The sequence below is a fragment of the Erythrolamprus reginae genome, chromosome 4 (assembly GCF_031021105.1).
Source record: "Erythrolamprus reginae isolate rEryReg1 chromosome 4, rEryReg1.hap1, whole genome shotgun sequence".
Classification (NCBI taxonomy): domain Eukaryota; kingdom Metazoa; phylum Chordata; class Lepidosauria; order Squamata; family Dipsadidae; genus Erythrolamprus; species Erythrolamprus reginae.
The window spans coordinates 37,391,629-37,413,693 of NC_091953.1; the positions used below are offsets into that span (position 1 = coordinate 37,391,629).

A 22,065-nucleotide genomic window follows, 5' to 3' on the forward strand; every position below is an offset into this window, starting at 1 on the left:
TTTTGCTAGAGGGTCATATTTCAGGTAATATATATCTTATGACTTCATTTATGAGGGAAAACAGATGCATCTGGCATGTTGCTTTGAAAATGTATATTTAAAATATGTGTGTGTCAACTTGCTATCTGTCTTACTTGTTTGTTTATTCTGCAATAATAAGACTCAGTTGAGTTTTCCATACAGATGAATATGTATGCAATGACTCAAAATTTTCCATGTTTGTCCAAAAATTTACCTGGCAGTATAGTAAAGGTAAAATTGGAACATGGATGTTGTAGTATTTCTGTTACAAAGGAGTTTGTAAATTTTGCAGACATGATACTTAAAATTATAAAACTGCTTTTTGAAAGAATCATACGTGATTTCTTATTTTTTTTGAAGCTACAATTTTAATGCACGGCTCCTCATTTCTATTTATTCATTCAAAATATTCTCTTTCAGAAATGGACAGTCTGGAAAGATCTCACAACTCCGATGTATTTCCTTCTGGTTATTATTATCAAGATAAATGGCAACAAAGGACGCAGTTGATTCGGCATTTTAAGAAGTCATCAGATATTACTTCATGTTTACAAGGAAAACTTATTTACTTGTTTGGAGACTCTACAATCAGACAGTGGTTTGAATATCTGACAAAATTTGTTCCAGGTATGTTCAAATTGATTCCTTCTAAAAGAAATTCTGCCATTAAAAGTTTTGACATAAGATCACAGTATTTCACCAGTATTTATCATTTTGTTACCAATGTTGTTTGGTTGATATGCATCTTATTTTTAAAAAATTTTGAGAGAAAAATTGAAAAGAAATCCTAAATTTGATTCTCCCCTCCTCCGGAAGAATATCCTATTATTAGGCTATTTGGCACCATCTGGAAGTTAGTATAACAGGAAACATAAGTCAAAAGCTTTTAGACCAATTTAATTTCAGAAGTTCTTGACAAGAATGTAGATGAATATCAAGAGAGCCCTGCAGTTTGTTACCCTAAGTGGGGAGCTGGATGAGAAGGAAGGAAGTTCTTTTTTTATCAGTAATTTTTTTTTCTCTCAACATACATTCAAACAATACAACGTACCATCTAGTTTTCCATAAATAAAATGCAGTATTTTGTTAGTCACTAATATCAATAATCAAAAAAGTTGCAAAGGTTTCTCCCCCCTAATTTTGTCATCCAGCTACATACATTTTCTTTTATGTAATTTCCCTACTTAATGTTCCTGCAAAAAATACAACACCTATTATATTTCTAATTTATTAACCATTATGCCAGAGTACTTCCTTCCTTTTTTAATACATTTTTCTAAGAACCAAAAAAACCTTTTATAGCCAATCAAATGATAACCAAAGAAAATTAAAAAATAAAACATAAACATGTAAGGATTTCAGAATACTTCCCCCCCTCTAAGTAGTACATTTACCTAATCCCAAATTTAAAAATTATTTCAGCCCATCTAACATTTAGCCAATCAATACTTATCTTCAATCAATTAAAAATCATTAAAATCATTAATCTCCCCAACAATTCTAAAATCAATTCCACTTATGTATTAATCGGAATCAGTATCATCTTACTATGATCAGTACTTCTAACTCCATTGAAACAAATCAGCAATTCCTAAATTCATATATCTAAATAGAGAAAGAATTAAAGTTTAAAAAGAGCAAACAAAACAATATTCCAGCTTAATCAACCCTTCTCAAACTCCAATTTCTTTAAACTGAGCAGAACTTTGAACCGAACCCTTTAAAAAAAATTTATATTCCCTATTAATCCCCTTTTCCATTTCATTCTTTCTATTTCTTCTCTTAACACCTTCAATTTTTGCAAATGTCAACTTTTAATATCTTTCCAATCAATCAGTTTCAATATTGTTTTCTTTTTGAGTCTAGTCAACCCCTAGCTCCAAATCACATCTTTTCAATTTTCTTTTTGTGCTAGTTTTAATATATTCATAGTAAACATGTGATCAACAGCCCAATTATTGACCAAAAAATTCTTGATGGTTTTTAAAGTATCATTTGTTAAGGAAACAAAGTCATCAGAAGAATATCCTATTATTAGGCTACCTGGCACTAGACATGTATGAAGAGAGCCCTAAAGTTTTTTATCCTATGTGGGGAGCTGGGTGAGAAGTAAGTAAGTTGTGGTATTTGTGGTCTATCAACCTTTGACCCACATTGCATTTAGCATGCAATCTCAAAAGTCTCACCCATAAAATGAAGGACAGGGACGGTAGGCACCATTGTGCCTACCGTCCCTGTCCTATTGTCTACTTTTTATCATTACTTATCTAATGTTTTATATGTACAAATTATCACCCTATACAGTGATCCCCCGTTTATTGCGTCCCCAACCATTGCGAACAGGGTACTTCGCTATTTTTCAACCCGGAAGTCAAAATACCATCTACGCATGCGTGTATGGGCACGCATGCGTAGATGGCAACCGGGAGATCAGCTGCTGGGCGGCTTCCCTGAGTCTTCCCCCTCTTGCTGGCGTCAGCGAGGAGTTTCCCCACCGCCCACGCAAACTCCTCGCTGCCGCCCGCCCTTCGCCCGCCCACGCCGTTCATTCTCGCCGCTTTTGAGCTGAGTCCGGGAGCGAATTCGCTCCCGGACTCAGCTCAAAAGCGCCGATAGCAAGCGGCAAGGAACGGCTTGTCTCGGCGCTTTCGAGCTGAGTCCGGTCAGCTCGAAAGCGCCGAGACAAGCCGTTCCTTGCCGCTTGCTATCGGCGCTTTTGAGCTGAGTCCGGAAGCGAATTCGCTCCCGGACTCAGCTCAAAAGCGCCGATAGCAAGCGGCAAGGAACGGCTTGTCTCGGCGCTTTCGAGCTGAGTCCGGTCAGCTCGAAAGCGCCGAGACAAGCCGTTCCTTGCCGCTTGCTATCGGCGCTTTTGAGCTGAGTCCGGAAGCGAATTCGCTCCCGGACTCAGCTCGAAAGCGCCGAGAGCCAGCGCCCCCCGGACCCCCAACCCGGGTTTGGGGGGCTGCTAGGAAGCCCTCCATGCCGGCGGCAAACAGCCGCCCCGCCCCCAATCTTCGGCTCCTCGCTAGCGCTGTGGGAGTAAAAACACCATCTGCACATGCGCAGATGGTGTTTTTACTTCCGCAGCGCTACTTCGCGAAAACCCGCTCGTTGCGGGGGGTCCTGGAACGGAACCCTCGCAACGAGCGGGGGATCACTGTAATTGTTTGACAAATAAATAAAATAAATAAAATAAATTTGTGGGATCCAATGAAGAGAGCAGCTGTCCTAATGAACATTTTTGTGCAAGAGTGTCCAATGTATTATATCTGAATTATATCTGGCAGCAGATTGAATAGGCACATTTGCAGTTCTTTATTAAAAAATCTGTTAGATCTCAGCTGCAAAAATCCGGATAACTATTAAAAGGCTGCAAGAAACAAGACTGGAGACCTTTGAAGGAAATTCTGCTGGCTGACTTCCCTATACTTGAGCAGAACAGACAGAAAAGGGCAGTAATGGGCAGCCAAAATTTTTACTACCACACTGTGGGTGTGGCTTAATGGTCATGTGACTGGGGAGGAGTGGATTAAGTCCTCGACTTTACAACCATACCAGTATCACTCACTGGGGTGACCAATTGCTTCGTGTTTCCCGCGCTCTCCTTCCTGGGTCATACCCTTCCCTCAGGTTGGGTAGCTAGGCGAACGGGTGCTGCCAAAAGCATAAATGCTGCCAGCGTCGCTTCCACGCAGGAGGTGGCTGCGTGGCGCTGGAGGGAAGATGGGCAGGAGAGAGGGAAACTTGTTGAAGGCCAGGAAGGAGGAAAGAGGAAAAAAGCAAGGAGCGCATACATAGCAGGAGCCGAACCAGGGAGAAAAAGGAGAGCCGAGCCAAGACCAGTAATCCAGGAAGTGACCCCCACTGATCAGCTGGAGCTACGCACACATTTTCATTTCCGCTGGTGGTACTTTGTTCCACCCCGTCCTGCCTACTGCCCACGCCTGGGTAGACTGCAGCAAAACTGTTCAGCAAAAGTGCAGAGCATTTGAAGCAGAAGAGCCCCTTGAATTTGAGAAGGGAATCGAGAAAGGGCCTATTCAGGTGATTAAAACATTGAATTTTTTCCTCCCAAACAAGTGTTGTTATGTTTGAGTTTGATATTTTTATTTTTTATTCCTTTCAAACGGTTGGTTGAATATGCATGATTAAATCTTGCATTTATTTGTCCTTTCAATGATTTTTTGTGTCTTCATAGAGGGGTGGCATAGAAATCAAATAAATAAATAAACAAATAGATAATTTTTTCAGAAGGCATAATGCCAAAATCAGTTTTGTTTTACTAACACTACTAGGTAATGATAGAATTACGGCATACAATGATACAGTAATTCTTTTTTTAAAACAGATCTTGTGGAATTAAACCTTGGAAGTCCTAAGCAATCTGGTCCTCGTATGGCTGTGGACACAAAGCACAACATCTTACTAAATTTCCGTTGCCATGGCCCTCCCATTCGTTTACTCATAGTTTTTAACATTGAGCTGCATTATATTGTTAATGAACTGAATCATATTTTTGGTGGTGATAACACTGTGATTGCCATAACTATTTGGTCTCACCCTAGCACTTTTCCTATAGAAGTGTACATCAGGAGAATGAGAAATATTCGCAGGGCAGTTGTTCAGCTATTGGACCGGAGCCCCAAAACTTATATAGTTATCAAAACAGCCAATGTTCAAGAACTTGGCCCAGAAGTTAGCCTTTTCAACAGTGACTGGTATTCCTATCAGCTTGACACAATAATGAGGAAGATGTTCTCAGGAATTGGGGTGCACTTTGTGGATGCTTGGGAGATGACACTGGCTCACCGTTTGCCACATAAATTACATCCAGAAGATATTATTGTCAAAAATCAGTTGGATGTTTTCTTGTCTTTTATATGTCCACAACGCAAAAGGGTTTCTTAACTGACATACATAATCAAATGTAGTCTCTATATGTATAATTCAGTATTCTGCACTAGTAAACGAAACACTGCTTATTTTTTGTGGTCATAACTTGCATCAAATTAAGCCAACTTGCACAAAAGCTGCACATTTATATTTATTGGTGGTAGGGAGATTTCTATATGCACACTAGATTACATTTCCACATACCCAACCCTATCCTTTTATGATGCATGTATTGTTGTATTCAGATTCTACACCTTACTTGTATAAAGTATTTTTTACTAGGGGTAAGCACATTTCAGACCTTATCAAGAAAAAGTGCTTTGAAACTTAGGTGAGCACTGAGCAATTTTTGTATTCATTCAAACAGAAAAATCCAGAATCTGAAAAATACAGCAGTGATAAATAATCACCTCCAAATTCGAAGGAAATAGTCTTCTGTTTTTATTATTGGCCCCAGTTTCTTATTTATTTTCTTTGTTTACCAAACATGTAAATGAAAGCAGGTATAAGTATAAACATAAACATAAGCATAAGCAAAGTAAGTACAGATAAATGATAATAGAACAGTAAGATTGATTACTAAAGAGTAATAGCTGAAAGAAGCACAAAAAATAATAGGCAAGTTTTTGGAAGAATTTTGGTAAGAAAATTGACCTCAACCCATTTCTCAGAGGTTGTAAGGAGCGTGCATAAGGGCACAAGCGTGCCTACCATCCCTCTCCTAATTTCACCATGTATTCGTAAGTTTCTCACATTTATAACAATATGAGATGACTGATGCAGCTATATTTATCGTTGTGGATGATGTGAAAATATGGACCTATGATTTGAAAGAAAGTTGTTCTGATTTAAAACAAATTAATTTTCCAATGTGTGTAGTGCAGCTAGTGCTGGTGGATCTATCTGACGTTTCAATGCAATATCAAGAAGAGCTCTCGGAAATTCAAAATGAGTCACTTAAAACTTTATTCAATATAAAAGGAGTGATGGCATGGCTTTGTGATGACACAGAAACTAAATACCCAAATTCAACTTATTTTGCAAGAAAACTGCTGTTACTCTTCCCATCTTCATATTTAGCTGAATGTGGCTTTAGTGCTGTAAATGATTTGGTACTGAAGAAAAAAAATCACTGGATATCACTGAGCTAGACTTGACAAAGAAGCTAACTAAACTGGAACCTAATATAAAATCTCTCTGAATCAAGCATAACTTCTCGCTAACTTAAATAGACTAAAGCTGCAATCCTACAAATTTTTTCCAGGAGTAAGACCCATTGAAGACAACGGTAGTTAGGTATTTCTGGGTAGACATGCATAGGATTATATTGTAAATATGATCTTGAGGTGAGCTCAAATTGTATTTTGAATTTATTAGGCACCTTTATTTTAATATGTTTAGTAATTAATATGATCAAAGAATTACAGAAAAAGCTTTCATTAAAATTATCTTACATTTATGAATTTCAGTTTTCTATTATACGTTTTGAAACTTTATTTGCTGTTTTTTCTTGTCCCTTCGTACTATAGTGTTCCCTCAATTTTCGCGGGGGATGCGTTCCGAGACCGCCTGTGAAAGCCAAATTTCCGCGAAGTAGAGATGCAGAAGTAAATACACCATTTTTGGCTATGAACAGTATCACAAGTTATCCCTTAACACTTTAAACCCCTAAATTACCATTTCCTATTCCCTTAACAACCATTTACTCACCATTATTACTGGTACTCACCATTGAATAAGACACTTAGTGATCCTGATATTTATAAACATAATTATTTATTAACAATAATTATTTTTTTTGTTATTTATTTGCAAAAATTATTAGTTTTGCGATGATATATGAGGTCATCGGACGGGAAAAACTGTGGCATAGGAAAAAACCCACGAAGTATTTTTTAATTAATATTTTTTAAAAAACTGTGGTATAGGCTATTTGCTAAGTTCAGACCCATGAAAATCGAGGGAGCACTGTATTATTTTTTGAGTTCCTCAGTACTTCTACCGTCTTTCATTCTTTTTTTTTTTGTCTTTTATGGATGCCATGTTCTTTGGAACCTTGTTTAAAGCAAGTTAATGGCCTTTTAAGCTTCCTCCACGTGAGTAGAAGTTCACTTTTTTGAATAGTAAGAATTATATTGGGGGGGGGGGGCAGCATCAGGATTTTAGAGATGCTTAGGTGGGGCATGACCAAAAAAACGGGTTGGGACTCACTGATCTTACTTTTGGCTTATGCAGTGCTTCTCAAATGGCGGGGTGGTCCCCCCTGGGGGGGGGCACAGAGCGATGCGGGGGGGGGCACATGTCACCCCAGGGAATATGTGTGGTAACTCTGAATTGATTCTCCTAACGGAAAACAGGCTCCACTGAGTTCTGTGCGACTTACTCCCAGGTAAGTGGGTAGTGCAACCTTCCCCAGCCAATAGTTTGCTTGCATTTTAGTAAAATAAGTAAAATAATAAAAATTAACACTAAAATTCCTCAAATCAGAGAGTTGGGGTGGTGGTGGTGGTACAAAATGTTTACTTCTTCCTGGGGGGGAGGGCATAACAGAAAATAATTGAGAAGCACTGGCTTAAGGCCTAAGGCCCTTATGCCAAATAATAATAATAATAATAATAATAATAATAATAATAATAATAATAATAATAATAATTTATTAGACTTGTATGCTGCCCATCTCCGGAGACTTGGGGAAGATTGTGGCAGCTGTGGTTTAATGCCATAAGTCAACTAAACTCACTGAATACATTTTTAATCCTTAAATCCAGAGGGCCCGTTAGGAACAGACAAGTGTCAAAATCATGATATTTGAACGTTATGTCCTGTCCAGCTTGAACTCAGGGCTGTTTTTCTACAAATTATTAAAGCTATTTTAAAGCTTAAAGATTTTCTACAAAGCTATTTTATAGGCTACCGGTTTACAGTGCTTTAGTAGTGTATTTTTCGGCATATGCTCTTTGGTTTTCCACGGCCCTGTTTGTAAGAGACAGAAACTAAAGAACACGTTGAACTTGATCAAAACCCCTCTAGTGAGCGAACAAGAAATATATTGAATGGAACCGCTCAGTTTAGTTTAGAGAAGCGGACCCCAAAAAACGAAGTATTGCTAAGAAAGGCGGCCGAGCATCGGAAGTATTGCACAACAGCAGCTAGAATCGTTTCGGCTTTAAAATAACTAAAGGCGCGATTGACCACGCGGGTCTGTGCTTGCGCAATAAAAGCGGAGTGTCCAGCAGAAGGTGGGGCGAAAGCAGTCGAGCCCTCTTCGCCTTTTCAAACCCTTCGCCGAAAGGTGCCCGACTATCAAGCCAAATAAGAGCGAGAGGAAGTGGGCAAGGCGAACGTGCGGATTTCGCCTCTAACTTCTGCACAAGCGGGTTGCTCTCTGCACCTCGGCTCTCCTTCCATTGGACGGGTGAGTGCGGCGCAGGATCGTAGGTACGAGTGAACGGTTTTCTGTGGTAGGGAGAGTGGGTGAGTGAGTGGAGTAGATCTTATCGGATGAGAGAGAAGGCCTCCCCGAACGATCGATCCAGAACTGGGGTGCTGCCGGAACGCCTAATTGCGCGCAGCCCCGCGGTACTGCAACGCGAGTGCAGGATCGAGCGCAATTACGCTCCTTGCACCTGTGCAGGTAGCAAAATCGCGCGCAGGGACGCGCGTCTGTCCTTGTCCAGCACGCGCGTCTCTGTGCGCGGTTTTGCCACCTGCACAGGGGCTGTAAGCGTAATTGCGCTCCATCCCGCACTCGCGTTCCAGAGCCGCGCAATTAGGCGTTCCGGCGGCAGCCCACTTCTGGATCGAGCTATAATGAACTCAACAGTGGCGCGAAGCGACGGATGCAAGGGAGCGACTTGCGGTGTCTGCTAACGGGGCTATTGAAAGTGTTCTTGCTTGCAAATTCGGTATAGCATATTTCTGGTTTTACTGTACAAACCCCCCCCCCCCAAATCAATAATCAGCTATATATTATCTATATTTTATTTTATGTACACTGAGAGCATATGCACCAAAAGAAATTCAGTTGTGTGTCCAATCACACTTGGCCAATAAAGAATTATTTTCTATTCTAGTCGGGGTGAATTAAAAAGGATGCTATGAAATGCATCGACAAAAACTCATAAAAACGTAAAAGCCACATTATGTCCAAAGACCCATCTCTTTCTCCCCCCCCCCCCCCACAGTAGCTTGCCACATACTCCCACTCACATGCAGAACATGAGAAGGTTGCCTTGAAATTCAAGCACCCCAAATTTGGTGTGGGGGTGATGAGTACTTAATCCAAGAATTTGAAAGATGTTTTTACCTCCTTTGCCCATCCAAAAATACAAATCACCAAGTATACAGATAAAGCAAAAGAATAATTTATTAACAGGATCAAGTGTTTTTATAGGGTGCAGAAACAAATGATACATTTGATATATGTAATATATCAGAAATCAAGTAATCAAACAGTAAAAGACATGTAATCAATATCTTTTACTGTTTGGATTACAGTACTTGACTTCTGATATACTGTATTACTTATATCAAATGTAATATATCTGAGATATCAGCAATGGAAAATGTTGATTCTACATTGCGCATTCTACAAGTTGCTGATTTATGGATTACATTACCCTTTCGCAGAGGAGTTAGTATTTTACGTTTTCCCAAAGTTAGAAAAAAGGCTTAGATTTTTTTTTGTTCAATAAATTTTATCTGTTTTTGGTGTTTCAACATCTCATGTTGTGAGCATTTGCTCTGTGAGTGTCATTCTTAACAATATTTCTTGTTTTTTAACATTACAATCCATTATCATTTCATTTTCAATCTTTAGTCTTTTTCTCCCTCTTATTCCCCTTCCACCATTTTAATTCCAACAAAGATATGATCATTTCCCAAGTTATTTATTTTTAATGTTAGTATCTTTTACTCTACTTATTTCCTAAACATTAATCAAAAATCAACTTATAATTTCTTTATTCTGTTTTACACATCATTATTTTTCCTTACAAAATATATTTCAATATTACATATTTCAATCTTTGTATGAACAATTTATTCATAATTATATAATACTAAGAAATTAATTAAATATACACATTAACAACAGTTATCTTATATTCCAACATGTATAAATTCATATCTACGTGTCTCTTATTTAAGTTTATATTTTTAATCTTCATCTTTTCTAATATCAAACTTATTCAAAAATATATTGCATATTTCAATTTTATATTTTTCTTTTTCAATCTTCATCTTACATAAACATTAACACTATTATCTCTTATGTCCCAATGCATATAAATTTATTTCTACATGTTTCTTATTTAAAAGTTAGATATTTTCAATCTTCATCTTTTCTAACATCAATATTGCATATTTCAATCTTTATATTTTTATATTTTTCAATCTTCATCTTTTCTTATTTCATAACTTCATTTCTGCATGTTATTCATACATATATAGAAGACCTACAAAAGACATTACACCTGGATTGATTAATTGACTGATGATTAACTAATATCAAGACCTGATTTTATACTATTAATTATTAATTTTTATGAATCTTTTTACCTTCTATTTTATACCTATTTATTGTGACATATTTTAACCATTATTAATTTAATTCTCTTTTAATATTATTGGGGGGTCTTTTAATTAATGGATGATTGGAGTGGATATAATTTTGTGCATGGAGTGAATGATTGGTATGAGTGTAATGGTTGGGGTGGGTGGGAGTATGGTATGAATGAGATAGTTGGAAATAGTATGAATGATGGATTTGGCCCACCTGACGCCGGAGAGGCGGGAGGAGCGGGGGCGCTGATCTCTGGGGTGACAGAGGGTCAGAATATCCCGGTGTTGCTGGGGAGAGGCAGATATGGTGGGGGGCCACAGAGTTAGCCGTTCCAGGGGAACGAGGGATCGTTGCTTAATAACGATCCCTTGTTCTGGCTCTGTGAGCTCTACCTTGGGTACTGGTGATGAGTGTAATTCTGGCCCTGGGCTCAGGTTGCTGCTGCTTAATGCCAGGTCGGTGGTAAATAAAGCTCTCCTCATCCGGGATTTAATCCTGGATGAGGAGGCCGACCTGGCATGTATTACTGAAACCTGGCTGGGCCCAGAGGGAGGAGTTCCTCTCTCTGAAATTTGCCCATGGCAGCAACCTCGACCCCAGGGAATTGGGGGAGCAGTGGCTATTATAGCCAGGGAGAGCCTTTGCCTACATAGACTCATTGCTCCAGAGATTGCGGGTTGCGAGTCTCTCTTGATGAAGTTGGACTTAGGGGTTCAGGTGGGCTTATTTCTCACGCACCCGACATGGTATTCCTCTCTGAGCAATTGAGTAATGGTCTGAGATTAAGGGGCTTAGAAGTATTGCCTTTGTCATGGTCAGACCATTTTCTACTACGGCTTGACTTCCTGGCTCCAATCCTTCCCCGCAGGGAGGCGGAACCAATTAAGATGTTCCGCCTCAGACGCCTGATGGACCCAGAGGGCTTTCAGATGGCGCTTGGGGTCATTCCAGATGCACTCGTCCACAGTTCGGCGCAGTCTCTTGAGGAAGCCTGGAAAAGGCTGCAGCGGAGGCTCTCGATCGGATTGCGCCTTTGCGACCTCTCCGTGGTGCTAGACCCCATAGAGCTCCATGGTTCAACGAGGAGCTCCGGGAGTTGAAACGCCAGAAGAGACGTCTAGAGAAGCGATGGAGGAAGAGTAAGTCTGAATCCGATCAAACACTTGTAAGAGCTTTTATTTAGACTTACAAAGTGGCGCTCAAGGCGGCAAGATGCACGTATCATGCCGCCTTGATTACATCAGCGGAATCCCGCCCGGCCGCTCTGTTTAGGGTGACCTGCTCCCTTCTTAACCAGGGGGGAATTGGGGAGCCCTTACAGAGTAGTGCCGAGGATTTTAACACGTTTTTCGCTGATAAAATCGCTCAGATCCGGGCGGACCTCGACTCCAATTGGAAAACAGAGTCGGCTGACAACGAGTCAGTCGAGGTGACTGGGGCCCGTACTTGTCCACCTGTCTGGGAAGAGTTTGATCTGGTGACACCTGATGAAGTAGACAAGGCCATTGGAGCTGTGAGTTCCGCCACCTGTTTACTGGATCCGTGTCCCTCCTGGGTGGTTTCGGCCAGCAGGGAGGTGACACGGAGCTGGGTCCAGGAGATTGTCAACGCTTCCTTGGGGAGGGGATCCTTTCCATCATCCTATAAAAAGGCGCTCGTGCGCCCCCTCCTCAAGAAGCCTTCCCTGGACCCAGCCGTACTCAATAACTATCGTCCAGTCTCCAACCTTCCCTTTATGGGGAAGGTTATCGAGAAGGTGGTGGCACTCCAGCTCCAACGGTCCTTGGAAGAAGCCGATTATCTAGGTCCCCAGCAGTCGGGTTTCAGGCCCGGTTACAGCACGGAAACTGCTTTGGTCGCGTTGATGGATGATCTCTGGCGGGCCCGGGACAGGGGTTTATCCTCTGTCCTGGTGCTTCTTGACCTCTCAGCAGCTTTCGATACCATCGACCATGGTATCCTTCTGCACCGGCTGGAGGGGTTGGGGGTGGGAGGCACTGTTCTCCAGTGGTTCTCCTCCTACCTCTCCGGTCGGTCGCAGTCGGTGTTAGTGGGGGGCCAGAGGTCGACCCCGAGGTCTCTCCCTTGTGGGGTGCCTCAGGGGTCGGTCCTCTTCCCCCTGCTATTTAATATCTACATGAAACCGCTGGGTGAGATCATTCAAGGGCATGGGGTGAGGTATCATCAGTACGCTGATAATACCCAGCTTTACATCTCCACCCCTTGTCCAGTCAACGAAGCAGTGGAAGTGATGTCCCGGTGTCTGGAGGCTGTTGGGGCCTGGATGGGTGTCAACAGACTCAAACTCAACCCGGATAAGACGGAGTGGCTGTGGGTTTTGCCTCCCAAGGACAATTCCATCTGTCCTTCCATTACCCTGGGGGGGGGGGAATTATTGACCCCCTCAGAGAGGGTCCGCAACTTGGGTGTCCTCCTCGATCACAGCTCACATTAGAGAACCATCTTTCAGCTGTGGCGAGGGGGGCGTTTGCCCAGGTTCGCCTGGTGCACCAGTTTGGACCGGGACTCACTGCTCACAGTCACTCATGCCCTCATCACCTCGAGGTCCGATTACTGTAATGCTCTCTACATGGGGCTACCTTTGAAAAGTGTTCGGAAACTCCAGATCATGCAGAATGCAGCTGCGAGAGCAGTCATGGGCTTACTTAGGTATGCCCATGTTTCACCAACACTCCGCAGTCTGCATTGGTTGCCGATCAATTTCCGGTCACAATTCAAGGTGTTGGTTATGACCTTTAAAGCCCTTCATGGCACTGGACCAGAATATCTCCGAGACCGCCTGCTGCCACACGAATCTCAGCGACTGATTAGGTCCCACAGAGTGGGCCTTCTCCAGGTCCCGTCAACTAAACAATGTCGGTTGGCGGGCCCCAGGGGAAGAGCCTTCTCTGTGGCGGCCCCGGCCCTCTGGAACCAACTCCCCCCGGAGATTAGAACCGCCCCTACTCTTCTTGCCTTCCGTAAGCTCCTTAAGACCCATCTTTGTCGTCAGGCATGGGGGAACTGAGACATCTCCCCCGGGCATATACAATTTATGAATGGTATGACTGGATGTATGTTTCTTTAGAAAATGGGGTTTTTAAAATATTTTTAAACAGTAATTTAGATTTGTCGTAAATTGTTTTTCACTTTGTTGTGAGTCGCCCCGAGTCTGCGGAGAGGGGCGGCATACAAATCTAAATAATAAATAAATAAATAAATATAATATTTTATCCTTATTTCAATGAACAATTTTTCATACTTATGTAATATTAAATTAATTAAACTTATCAAACTTATATTCAAAAATACTGTATTCCTTTTGTTTTTCCCCATACAAAACATATTTAAAAGTTATATAGTTTCAGTTGTCATATTTTCTGTTACCAGGCTTATATTGAAAAATATTACTACTAATTTACATTTATTTATGTTTCTTTTATCCCTTGTCTTTTACCCTGCTCCAAAGCTTTAATCCTCTTTTTCTTTTTTTGATTGCCTTCCCCCATATTTCTTTTTGCTCTCTCTTTTCTATCTTTTTTTGCTGTGGTCTCTATTTCTCTATTCTCTTTCTCTAGGTCTCTATTCTCTTTCTCCCCTTTTGTTGTCTGATATTGCTTTAATTTTTTCATTTTTTTTCTAGATTTTTCTTTCTTTTCCCTTTTAGTTTTTTTCTCTTCCTTATCTTTCCCACACCAGAGACCTTCCCCTTCTGTTTTACTGCCTTTTTTTGCCCTCTATGTTTCAATCATTTCTTTGCTGTATTTTCTTTCTTGTTGCTTATTTCTTGGTTCTTATGTTTCTTTCACTCTTCCAAAGTTCTCCATCTTTTCCTCATTTGTCTGAACTGTGTTTGTTATTTTTTTCATTATATTTTCCAGTTTCAGTTCTATACGATCCATAATTTAAAATTTTTTTTCGTTCCCACACACTGCTTATTTACACTGTAGTCTTAGTATTCTATAATTTTATTTCCCCTTGGTAACCTTTTTGCCACAAAGTTTAATCCATGTTATTTGTCCACCAAAAAGAAATATCCAAGAATTACTCCCCCCCCAAAATGGCGCTCCTGCTTCAAATCAGAAATTCCTCCACCTTGTTCTGTGCTCTCAATGTTATTTTATATTTATAAATCCAAATATGCCCATGTTACACCAACACTCCGCAGTCTGCATTGGTTGCCGATCAGTTTCCGGTCACAATTCAAAGTGTTGGTTATGACCTATAAAGCCCTTCATGGCACCGGACCAGATTACCTCAGGGACCGCCTTCTGCTGCATGAATCCCAGCGACCAGTTAGGTCCCACAGAGTGGATCTTCTCTGGGTCCCGTCAACTAAGCAATGTCGCCTGGCGGGACCCAGGGGAAGAGCCTTCTCTGTGGTGGCCCCAGCCCTCTGGAACCAACTTCCCCCAGAGATTAGAACTGCCCCCACCCTCCTTGCCTTTCGTAAACAACTTAAAACCCACCTCTGCCGCCAGGCATGGGGGAATTGAGATCCTCTTTCCCCCTAGGCCTTTACAATTCTATGCATGGTATGTATGTATGTATGTTTGGTTTTTATATTAATTGATTTTTAATCATCAATACCAAATTACTATTGTACACTGTTTTATTGTCGCTGTTAGCCGCCCCGAGTCTCTGGAGAGGGGCGGCATACAAATCCAATAAATAAATAAATAAATAAATAAATATAGTTGATACTCAATTAATATTAAGTCAAAAACATCTTCCAGTTCAAATATCAATATTTCCCCTCCTTAAAGTAAGGTATTACAGTGATCCCTCGGTTAGCGCGGGGGTTACGTTCCAAGACCTCCCGCGCTAACCGATTTCCGCGTTATACTGGATGCGGAAGTAAAAACACCATCTGCGCATGTGCGTCATTTTTTTCATGGCCGCACATGCGCAGATGGTGGAGTTTGCGTGTGGGCGGCGGGGAAGACCAAGGGAAGGTTCCTTCAGCCGCCCAACAGCTGATCTGCTCCGCAGCGCGGAAGCAGCGAGGAGCCGAAGATGGGGTTTCCCCGTTGCCGCGCTGCGGAGCGGATCAGGTGTTGGGCGGCTGAAGGAACCTTCCCTTGGTCTTCCCGCCAGATCACTTGCCGCTTGCCGCTTGCCAGTCCACGCCCCCCTGGATGAGCGGCCCCGCATGGCCCCAGCGCCGGACTCCGTTGCCGAACGCCGAAACCGGAAGGGGCGAGGTGGGGGGGGAGAACGGGAGGCTCAGCATTCCGTCAGTCGCAGCGCTGGCTGTCAACTTTTCTTTTTAGCACTGGGGAGGCAAGTCAGCTCCTGCCCAGTTTTAAAAAGAAAAGTTGACAGCCAGCGCTGTGGCTGACGGAATGCTGAGCTTCCCGTTCTCTCTCCGCCCCCTCGCCCCTTCGCCCCCCTTTGTTCCTAGGAGAACTGCTGGTGAGGAGCAGAAGGTCTGTCTTGCCTCAATCCCCAGCACTTCTCCTAGGAACACAGGGAGGCGAAGGGGCGAGGGGAGGGGGAGAGAAAACGGGAGGCTCAGCATTCCGTCAGTCGCAGCGCTGGCTGTCAACTTTTCTTTTTAGCACAGGGGAGGCAAGTCAGCTCCTGCCCAGTTTTAAAAAGAAAAGTTGACAGCCAGCGATTGTTCCGCTGCCGCCAGCATGGCCTGGCTGGCAGCGGAAGATGTAACGGAGCCCACGGGGGATTCGCCTTCCTCCCACCCGCAGCCGAGACTGATCGTGGGCTCCTTCGCAACCTCGGAGAGCTTCCAGGGCATGAAAGCTCACGAAAACCAGGAAGCTCTCCGAGGTTGCGAAGGAGCCCATGATCAGTCGGCTGCGGGCGGGAGGAAAGCGAATGCCACGGGGCTGGGCTCGGCTCCCCCCTCGGCTCCCCCCCTTACCAGCCCCGCCGCGGAAGGCTCCATTCTGTTCCCTGCCGGCCCGATTGAGCAGCCGGCGGTCTCCATTCAGGGAACAGAATGGAGCCTTCCGCGGCGGGGCTGGTAAGGGGGGGAGCCGAGGGGGGAGCCGAGCCCAGCCCCGTGGCATTCGCTTTCCTCCCGCCCGCAGTTGACGTCCACCCCCTCCTCGGTGTCCCCGGCACCCAGCGTCCCCACGCCGCCTCCACCTCCCGGTAATGCGCCCGACCTCTGCCTCTCTCTTTCTCTCTCATATACCACGCCGGCAACAGGGAGAGAAAGAGAGAGAGAACTAGCGTGGACTTATTTTTTATTTTTTAATATTTTATTTTTTTAATTAATATTTTTTGAAAAACCGCGTTGCAGCGTTTCGCGCTAATCGAGACCGTGCTAATCGAGGGATCACTGTATTCTAAAATCACAGCTTCTTTTAAATTTTCCAAAAAAAGCTTTTGTTCTTCCTAGTTCCCAAATATTTTTTCTTCACAATTTTAGCTTGCTTCACCTACAGTTAATCCTTATCTTCCTTATTTTTCTCCCTTGCTTTTTGTGTGGGAGATGTTATTTTCAAAGGCAAACAATCTTTTATGTCCCAGATTGTCCCCTCCTCTACTGGAAGGTTTAGGTCCAAATTCAGACCCTCAGGCATGAAGTGTTCGGAGCCAGCCCGTGGGTGGTGATGGTTTTCAATCTCATCAAAGGAAGATTGGTGAAGATTGGAGGAACCTTCTAAGCTAAACAAGATATTGATTACACCTAATATGTCACCAATGGAAAACTTGTTGATTCTAGATTACATTCCACAAGTGGCTGATTCATGGATTACATTACTCTATCCCAGTTGGGTTAATATCTTAAGTTTTCCCAAAGTTTGAAAAGAGGCTTAAATACTTAAAGATGGTATCTTTATCTGTTAAAAGACCAGTATGTTTTAACTAATTTATTGTTTGTGTATTTTTTTAGTGAGTGCTCTACATGTTCCGGCACAAGTAGTTTACAGTTGGCAAGAGTTAGTAATCATTGGCAGAGAAGGCTGCATTTTTGAACCAAAAGTAAAAACATTCTAGATGAGCTGATTAGATGACTCCCCATGCTAGGTAGCAAAGGAAATGGAGGAGATGAAATGCAGGCAGAAAAGAGGCTGTAGAGCTGGACTACATGTAAGGTAAGAAAAAATTCTCACCTGCCTACACTGCCAAATCTTTTTTTCCCTCAAACATTAGATCTCTCTTTAATAAGATTGAGGAGCTGAAACTATCTCTTTCTTTTAAAAAAATAAAATAAAAAATAAACTTTATTAAACAATTAAAATTACAGGAAGAAGGGATAAAAATAGATTGGTGGCAATATACTCAGATACAGTCTAGATTTCAAAGAGATAGCAAGATATATACTTTTATTAAGAGTAAAAATTTCCTAGGCAATTTGTTAACCACAAACCAAAATAAATTAATAGGGAAAGCGTATAAATATATGATTGGATATAAAAATATTGATTTGACTTTAAGGGATAATATGATAAATTGGTGTAAAAACATGGGAGAAAGTTTGTATTACAAATTGGAAAATGACAAAATCAATTTCATTAAAAGAAAATCAAATTAAGATATTCTATAGGTGGCACCTCCCGCCAAATAGAATTGCCAAAATGTTTTCCAACATGTCCGCAAAATGCTGGTAATGCAAGAAAGAAATAGGTTCTTATTATCATCAATGGTGAACTTGTGATAAAGCCAAGTTATATTGGAAAATGATGATGATGATGATGATGATTATTATTATTATTATTATTTATTAGATTTGTATGCCGCCCCTCTCCGAAGACTTGGGGCGGCTCATAGAAAAACTGATAAAAGAAATAACATTACAAGAGGTTGAAAACCCCCCAGAATTTTACTTATTAGCCGCCCGAGTCTATGGAGAGGTGCGGCATAAAAATTGAAAGGAGAAAATGTCCCCAAAGAAGGAGAGGTAGTAAAGAAAATATTAGATTGCGCAGAGATGGATATGATGACAAGACGGTTGAATAATCAAGAAGAATCAGAATTTTATATTATTTGGAACAAGGTATATACGTGGATAAATAAAAAGAAAAACAAAATGTAAATGACATGGAAAAGTTTCAATATATTAAAATGATCTCTTTTTTCTTTTTTTCTTTATTATAATGTTTGAACAAAATTCTTCTTTTTGTTTAATTAGCATGTGAATTGAATTAATTTATAGTGTATTCTTTTTCTGTATATAAGTAGACTTCTAAGATTAGAGGGGGGATTGTAACCCCAGCTATATGTTTAATGTTTGTAAGTCCATTCGTCAATTTTATGAAAATCAATAAAGTTTATAAAAAATTATTTTTTAAAAAATAAACACTTAAAATAAACAAAATTAACAAACTTGTTTGACATAGGTTGGGATTTTTAGGCTGACATTTCAGCAGTTTATCATTCTTTATATATTTCATATCAATTAAGTATATTTACTGTGGTTTGTTCTTGTTTAGTTACATAGTTGTCTTATCACATGAGCCTAAACTAAATTTATACACGGTAGAAAGGAAAGAGAAAGATGAGAGAGAAAGAAAGATGAAAAAGAAAGAAGAGAGGGAGAAAAAAAAAGAAAAAAAGGAAAGGAAAAAAGGAAAGAAGAGTAAAGAAAGAAAAAGGACGGAAAAAGAAAGGAATGTTATTGGTATCTTTGGACATTTTCAAAGGTGTTAATGTCTGAGATGCGATATGGGTTCCAAACAGATGAGCTGTATTCGAGGATGGGTCTGGCAAAAGTTTTGTAAGCTCTGGTAAGCAGTGTGAGATTGCCAGAGCAGAATCTACGTAGGATTAGGTTTTCAACTCTTGAAGCCTTCTTGGCTATGTTGTTGCAGTGGGCTTTGGCACTTAAATCTTTTGTTATTAGTATACCGAGGTCTTTAACCGAGTGGGGATTATCTGTGATAATTTAATTATTCAGTTTGTATTTGAAGTTCAGATTTTTCTTCCCAATGTGTAGGACAGAGCATTTTCTAGTTGAGATTTGGAGTTGCCATGTGTTAGACCACTCAGAAACAGAGTTCAGGTCTTTTTGGAGAGTAGTTGTGTTATCGGTGGTGTTGAAGAGTTTTCCATCGTCGGCGAAGAGGACACAGTTGCTTGTAATGTAAACGCAAAGGTCATTGATTTAGAGAATGAAGAGCGTGGGTCCCAGTACACTACCTTGGGGAACACCGGTTTTAACTGGGATGGGGGTGGATATGGTGCTTCCTAATTTGACCACTTGCTGTCTGTTTGACAGGAATACTGTAATCCAGCTATGGAGGGATCCTGAGATGCCATAGGATTTGAGTTTTAGGAGTAGTTTGTGGTGGACCACTGAATCAAAGGCTTTGCAGAAGTCATTATAAATTGCATCTATAGATTTCCCTTGATCTAGATGAGTTGTCCATATATTTTTGTAGTGTAGGAGCTGCAGGTTGCAGGATAGTTTTTTTCTGAAACCAAATTGTTTGTTAGAGAGCATATTATTAGTTTCTAGATGGAGAGTAATTGATTTATTTATAATTGATTCCATGCCTTTGCATAGGACGCAGCATAGTGAAATTGGTCTGTAGTTATAGACAAGAGAGGAGTCTCCTTTTTTGAAGATGGGGATGACCATTGCTTTCGACCATAGCTTAGGAAGTGTGCCTGTTCTGAAGTATTTTTCGAAAATTATGCTTAGTGGTTCAGCTATGGCAGAAGAGAGCTTTTTTAGGAAGTAAGCACATAGACCATCTGGTCCGACTGATAGAGAAGGTTTAAAGTCACGTAATGCTTGTTCAACTCAGTCTTCAGTGAAGTCTACTTGGGTTAGGTCGTTGAGGGAGTTTGAGGTGCGATTGATGAAACTGGGGGATGAGCAATTGCTGTTAACAAAGACAGAGACAAAGAAAGAGTTGAGGAGGTTGGCTTTGGATGAATCATCGTGGTATTCTTTGTTGTTGGGTCCTTTGAGAGGTGGGATGGGTCTAGAGTCTTTGAGTTTATTGTTGACAAAGTTGTAGAAAGGTCTATTAGATTTGGTGTGTAGGAGGTTTTCCTCTTGTTTGCTGCAGTAGTTAAGGCATTCTGCTTTTATTTGATTGCAAATGCTTTTATATCGGCTTTTGAAGTTGGAAACTTGTCCTTTTGTGTTTCTTTGTTGTTGGGTCCTTTGAGAGGTGGGATGGGTCTAGAGTCTTTGAGTTTATTGCTGACAAAGTTGTAGAAAGGTCTATTAGATTTGGTGTGTAGGAGTTTTTCCTCTTGTTTGCTGCAGTAGTTAAGGCATTCTGCTTTTATTTGATTGCAAATGCTTTTATATCGGCTTTTGAAGTTGGAAACTTGTCCTTTTGTGTTTTTCCTCCAGAGATATTTTTTTCTTGTTTGTAATTTCCTTATTGAGATGGGGAGGTTATTTTTTTTGTTTTTGTTACATGTTAGAGGTACATGAAGTCTGATGATAATTTTCATTTCGAGTAGGAATGAGTTGTAGAGGTCATCAGCAGTGTAGCATTCAGAGAATAGAGTTTTCCAGTTTAATGTTGAGAGATGGGCTTCAATGAGTTCGTAGTTCGCTTTTTTGAAATTGAATTTTGGTGTTGTATTATTTTGGTATATCACAGTGTGGCTTAGGTTGAGACTGAGGTTTATCATGCTGTGGTTGCTGTTGGAAAATGGTTCTGTTATTTGTAAGCCATATATTGCACTTCTGCTGTTCCAGAAGATGAGATCCAGACAGTTATCAAGTCTGGTATTGTTAGTTACTAGTTGGTTGAGTTCCAGATAGGTGACGGTATTATAGATAGTAGAGTGGATGAGTTCCGTGCTTCATTCATTTAAGGACCAGTTAATGGATGAGATCTCCGAGGAAGATAATGGGGTAATTGGGCAGTTGGTTGCCCACGTTAGTAATGTGGATATTTTGTTAGCATTTTCGATATCGTAGTCCGGGGCTCTGTAGCAGAGTAAGAAGCGCACAGAGGCTTCTGAGCATGCACAGAAGATAATTTCTGTGATGTGATGGGACAAACGTATGACCAAAATAAGCCCAAGTGCATGGAAAAGGCACATTTCCATCACGATGCCAACTGGTAGGAAAGGTAAGTGCAACCCACACATGATGAAATACATTCAGGACTGGTTTTTTTGTTTTTTACAGAGAATCTACCATTCCAGGGTAGGTTATCGAATTACAAGGGAGCTCAGTTTATCAAATGGATAGAACTATTGCCTCCAGTAAGAGCAGAGGAGGGAGGGCTTTGTGTTTACATAAATAACAACTGGAACACAAATGTTAAAATAATGGATACTTACTGATCTCCTGATCTGCAGTATTTGGCAGAGAAATGCCATCCCTTTTATCTGCCTTGTGAGTTTAACATTGTAATAATAATTGAAGTACTGTATATGTACTTCCTGATACTAATATGACCATAGCCATGACATAATGACAGATACTCAGTGCAGACAGGATTGTACAACTATGAAGGGAAAAAAGGGAGGAGACTTATGTATATTTATTAACAACAGCTGGTCTCAGGATATAACTATAAAATTCTGTGATGAAAACGTCATAGCTCTCTCTCATGCTTTCTCTGACATTCTGTTTGTTGTATCTAAGCTGTGTATATACCATGGTATCTTTGTTTACTGTTCATGACAAAGACAACTGG

The 22,065-nt window shown here is 41.0% G+C and overlaps 2 protein-coding genes across 4 annotated transcripts in view; both read left to right on the plus strand.

Moving 5' to 3' along the window:
- Positions 1-6,376, plus strand: part of LOC139166485 (NXPE family member 3-like) — a 33,685-nt gene extending 27,309 nt beyond the window's left edge. Inside the window, exons 5-6 of the mRNA XM_070750084.1 lie at positions 442-648; positions 4,373-6,376. Coding sequence (XP_070606185.1) covers positions 442-648; positions 4,373-4,932 — 767 coding nt within the window. The 3' untranslated portion in view covers positions 4,933-6,376. The remainder of the gene's footprint in view (positions 1-441; positions 649-4,372) is intronic.
- A 137-nt stretch (positions 6,377-6,513) lies between these two features.
- The window catches only part of LOC139166483 (NXPE family member 3-like), a 30,420-nt gene continuing 14,868 nt past the window's right edge, over positions 6,514-22,065 (plus strand). The window contains exons 1-2 of one of the 3 annotated variants that reach the window (XM_070750080.1): positions 6,514-6,524; positions 17,477-17,544. The gene's annotated coding sequence lies outside the window, so the exon portion shown is untranslated. The other 2 variants (XM_070750077.1, XM_070750078.1) reach the window with 2 other exon arrangements.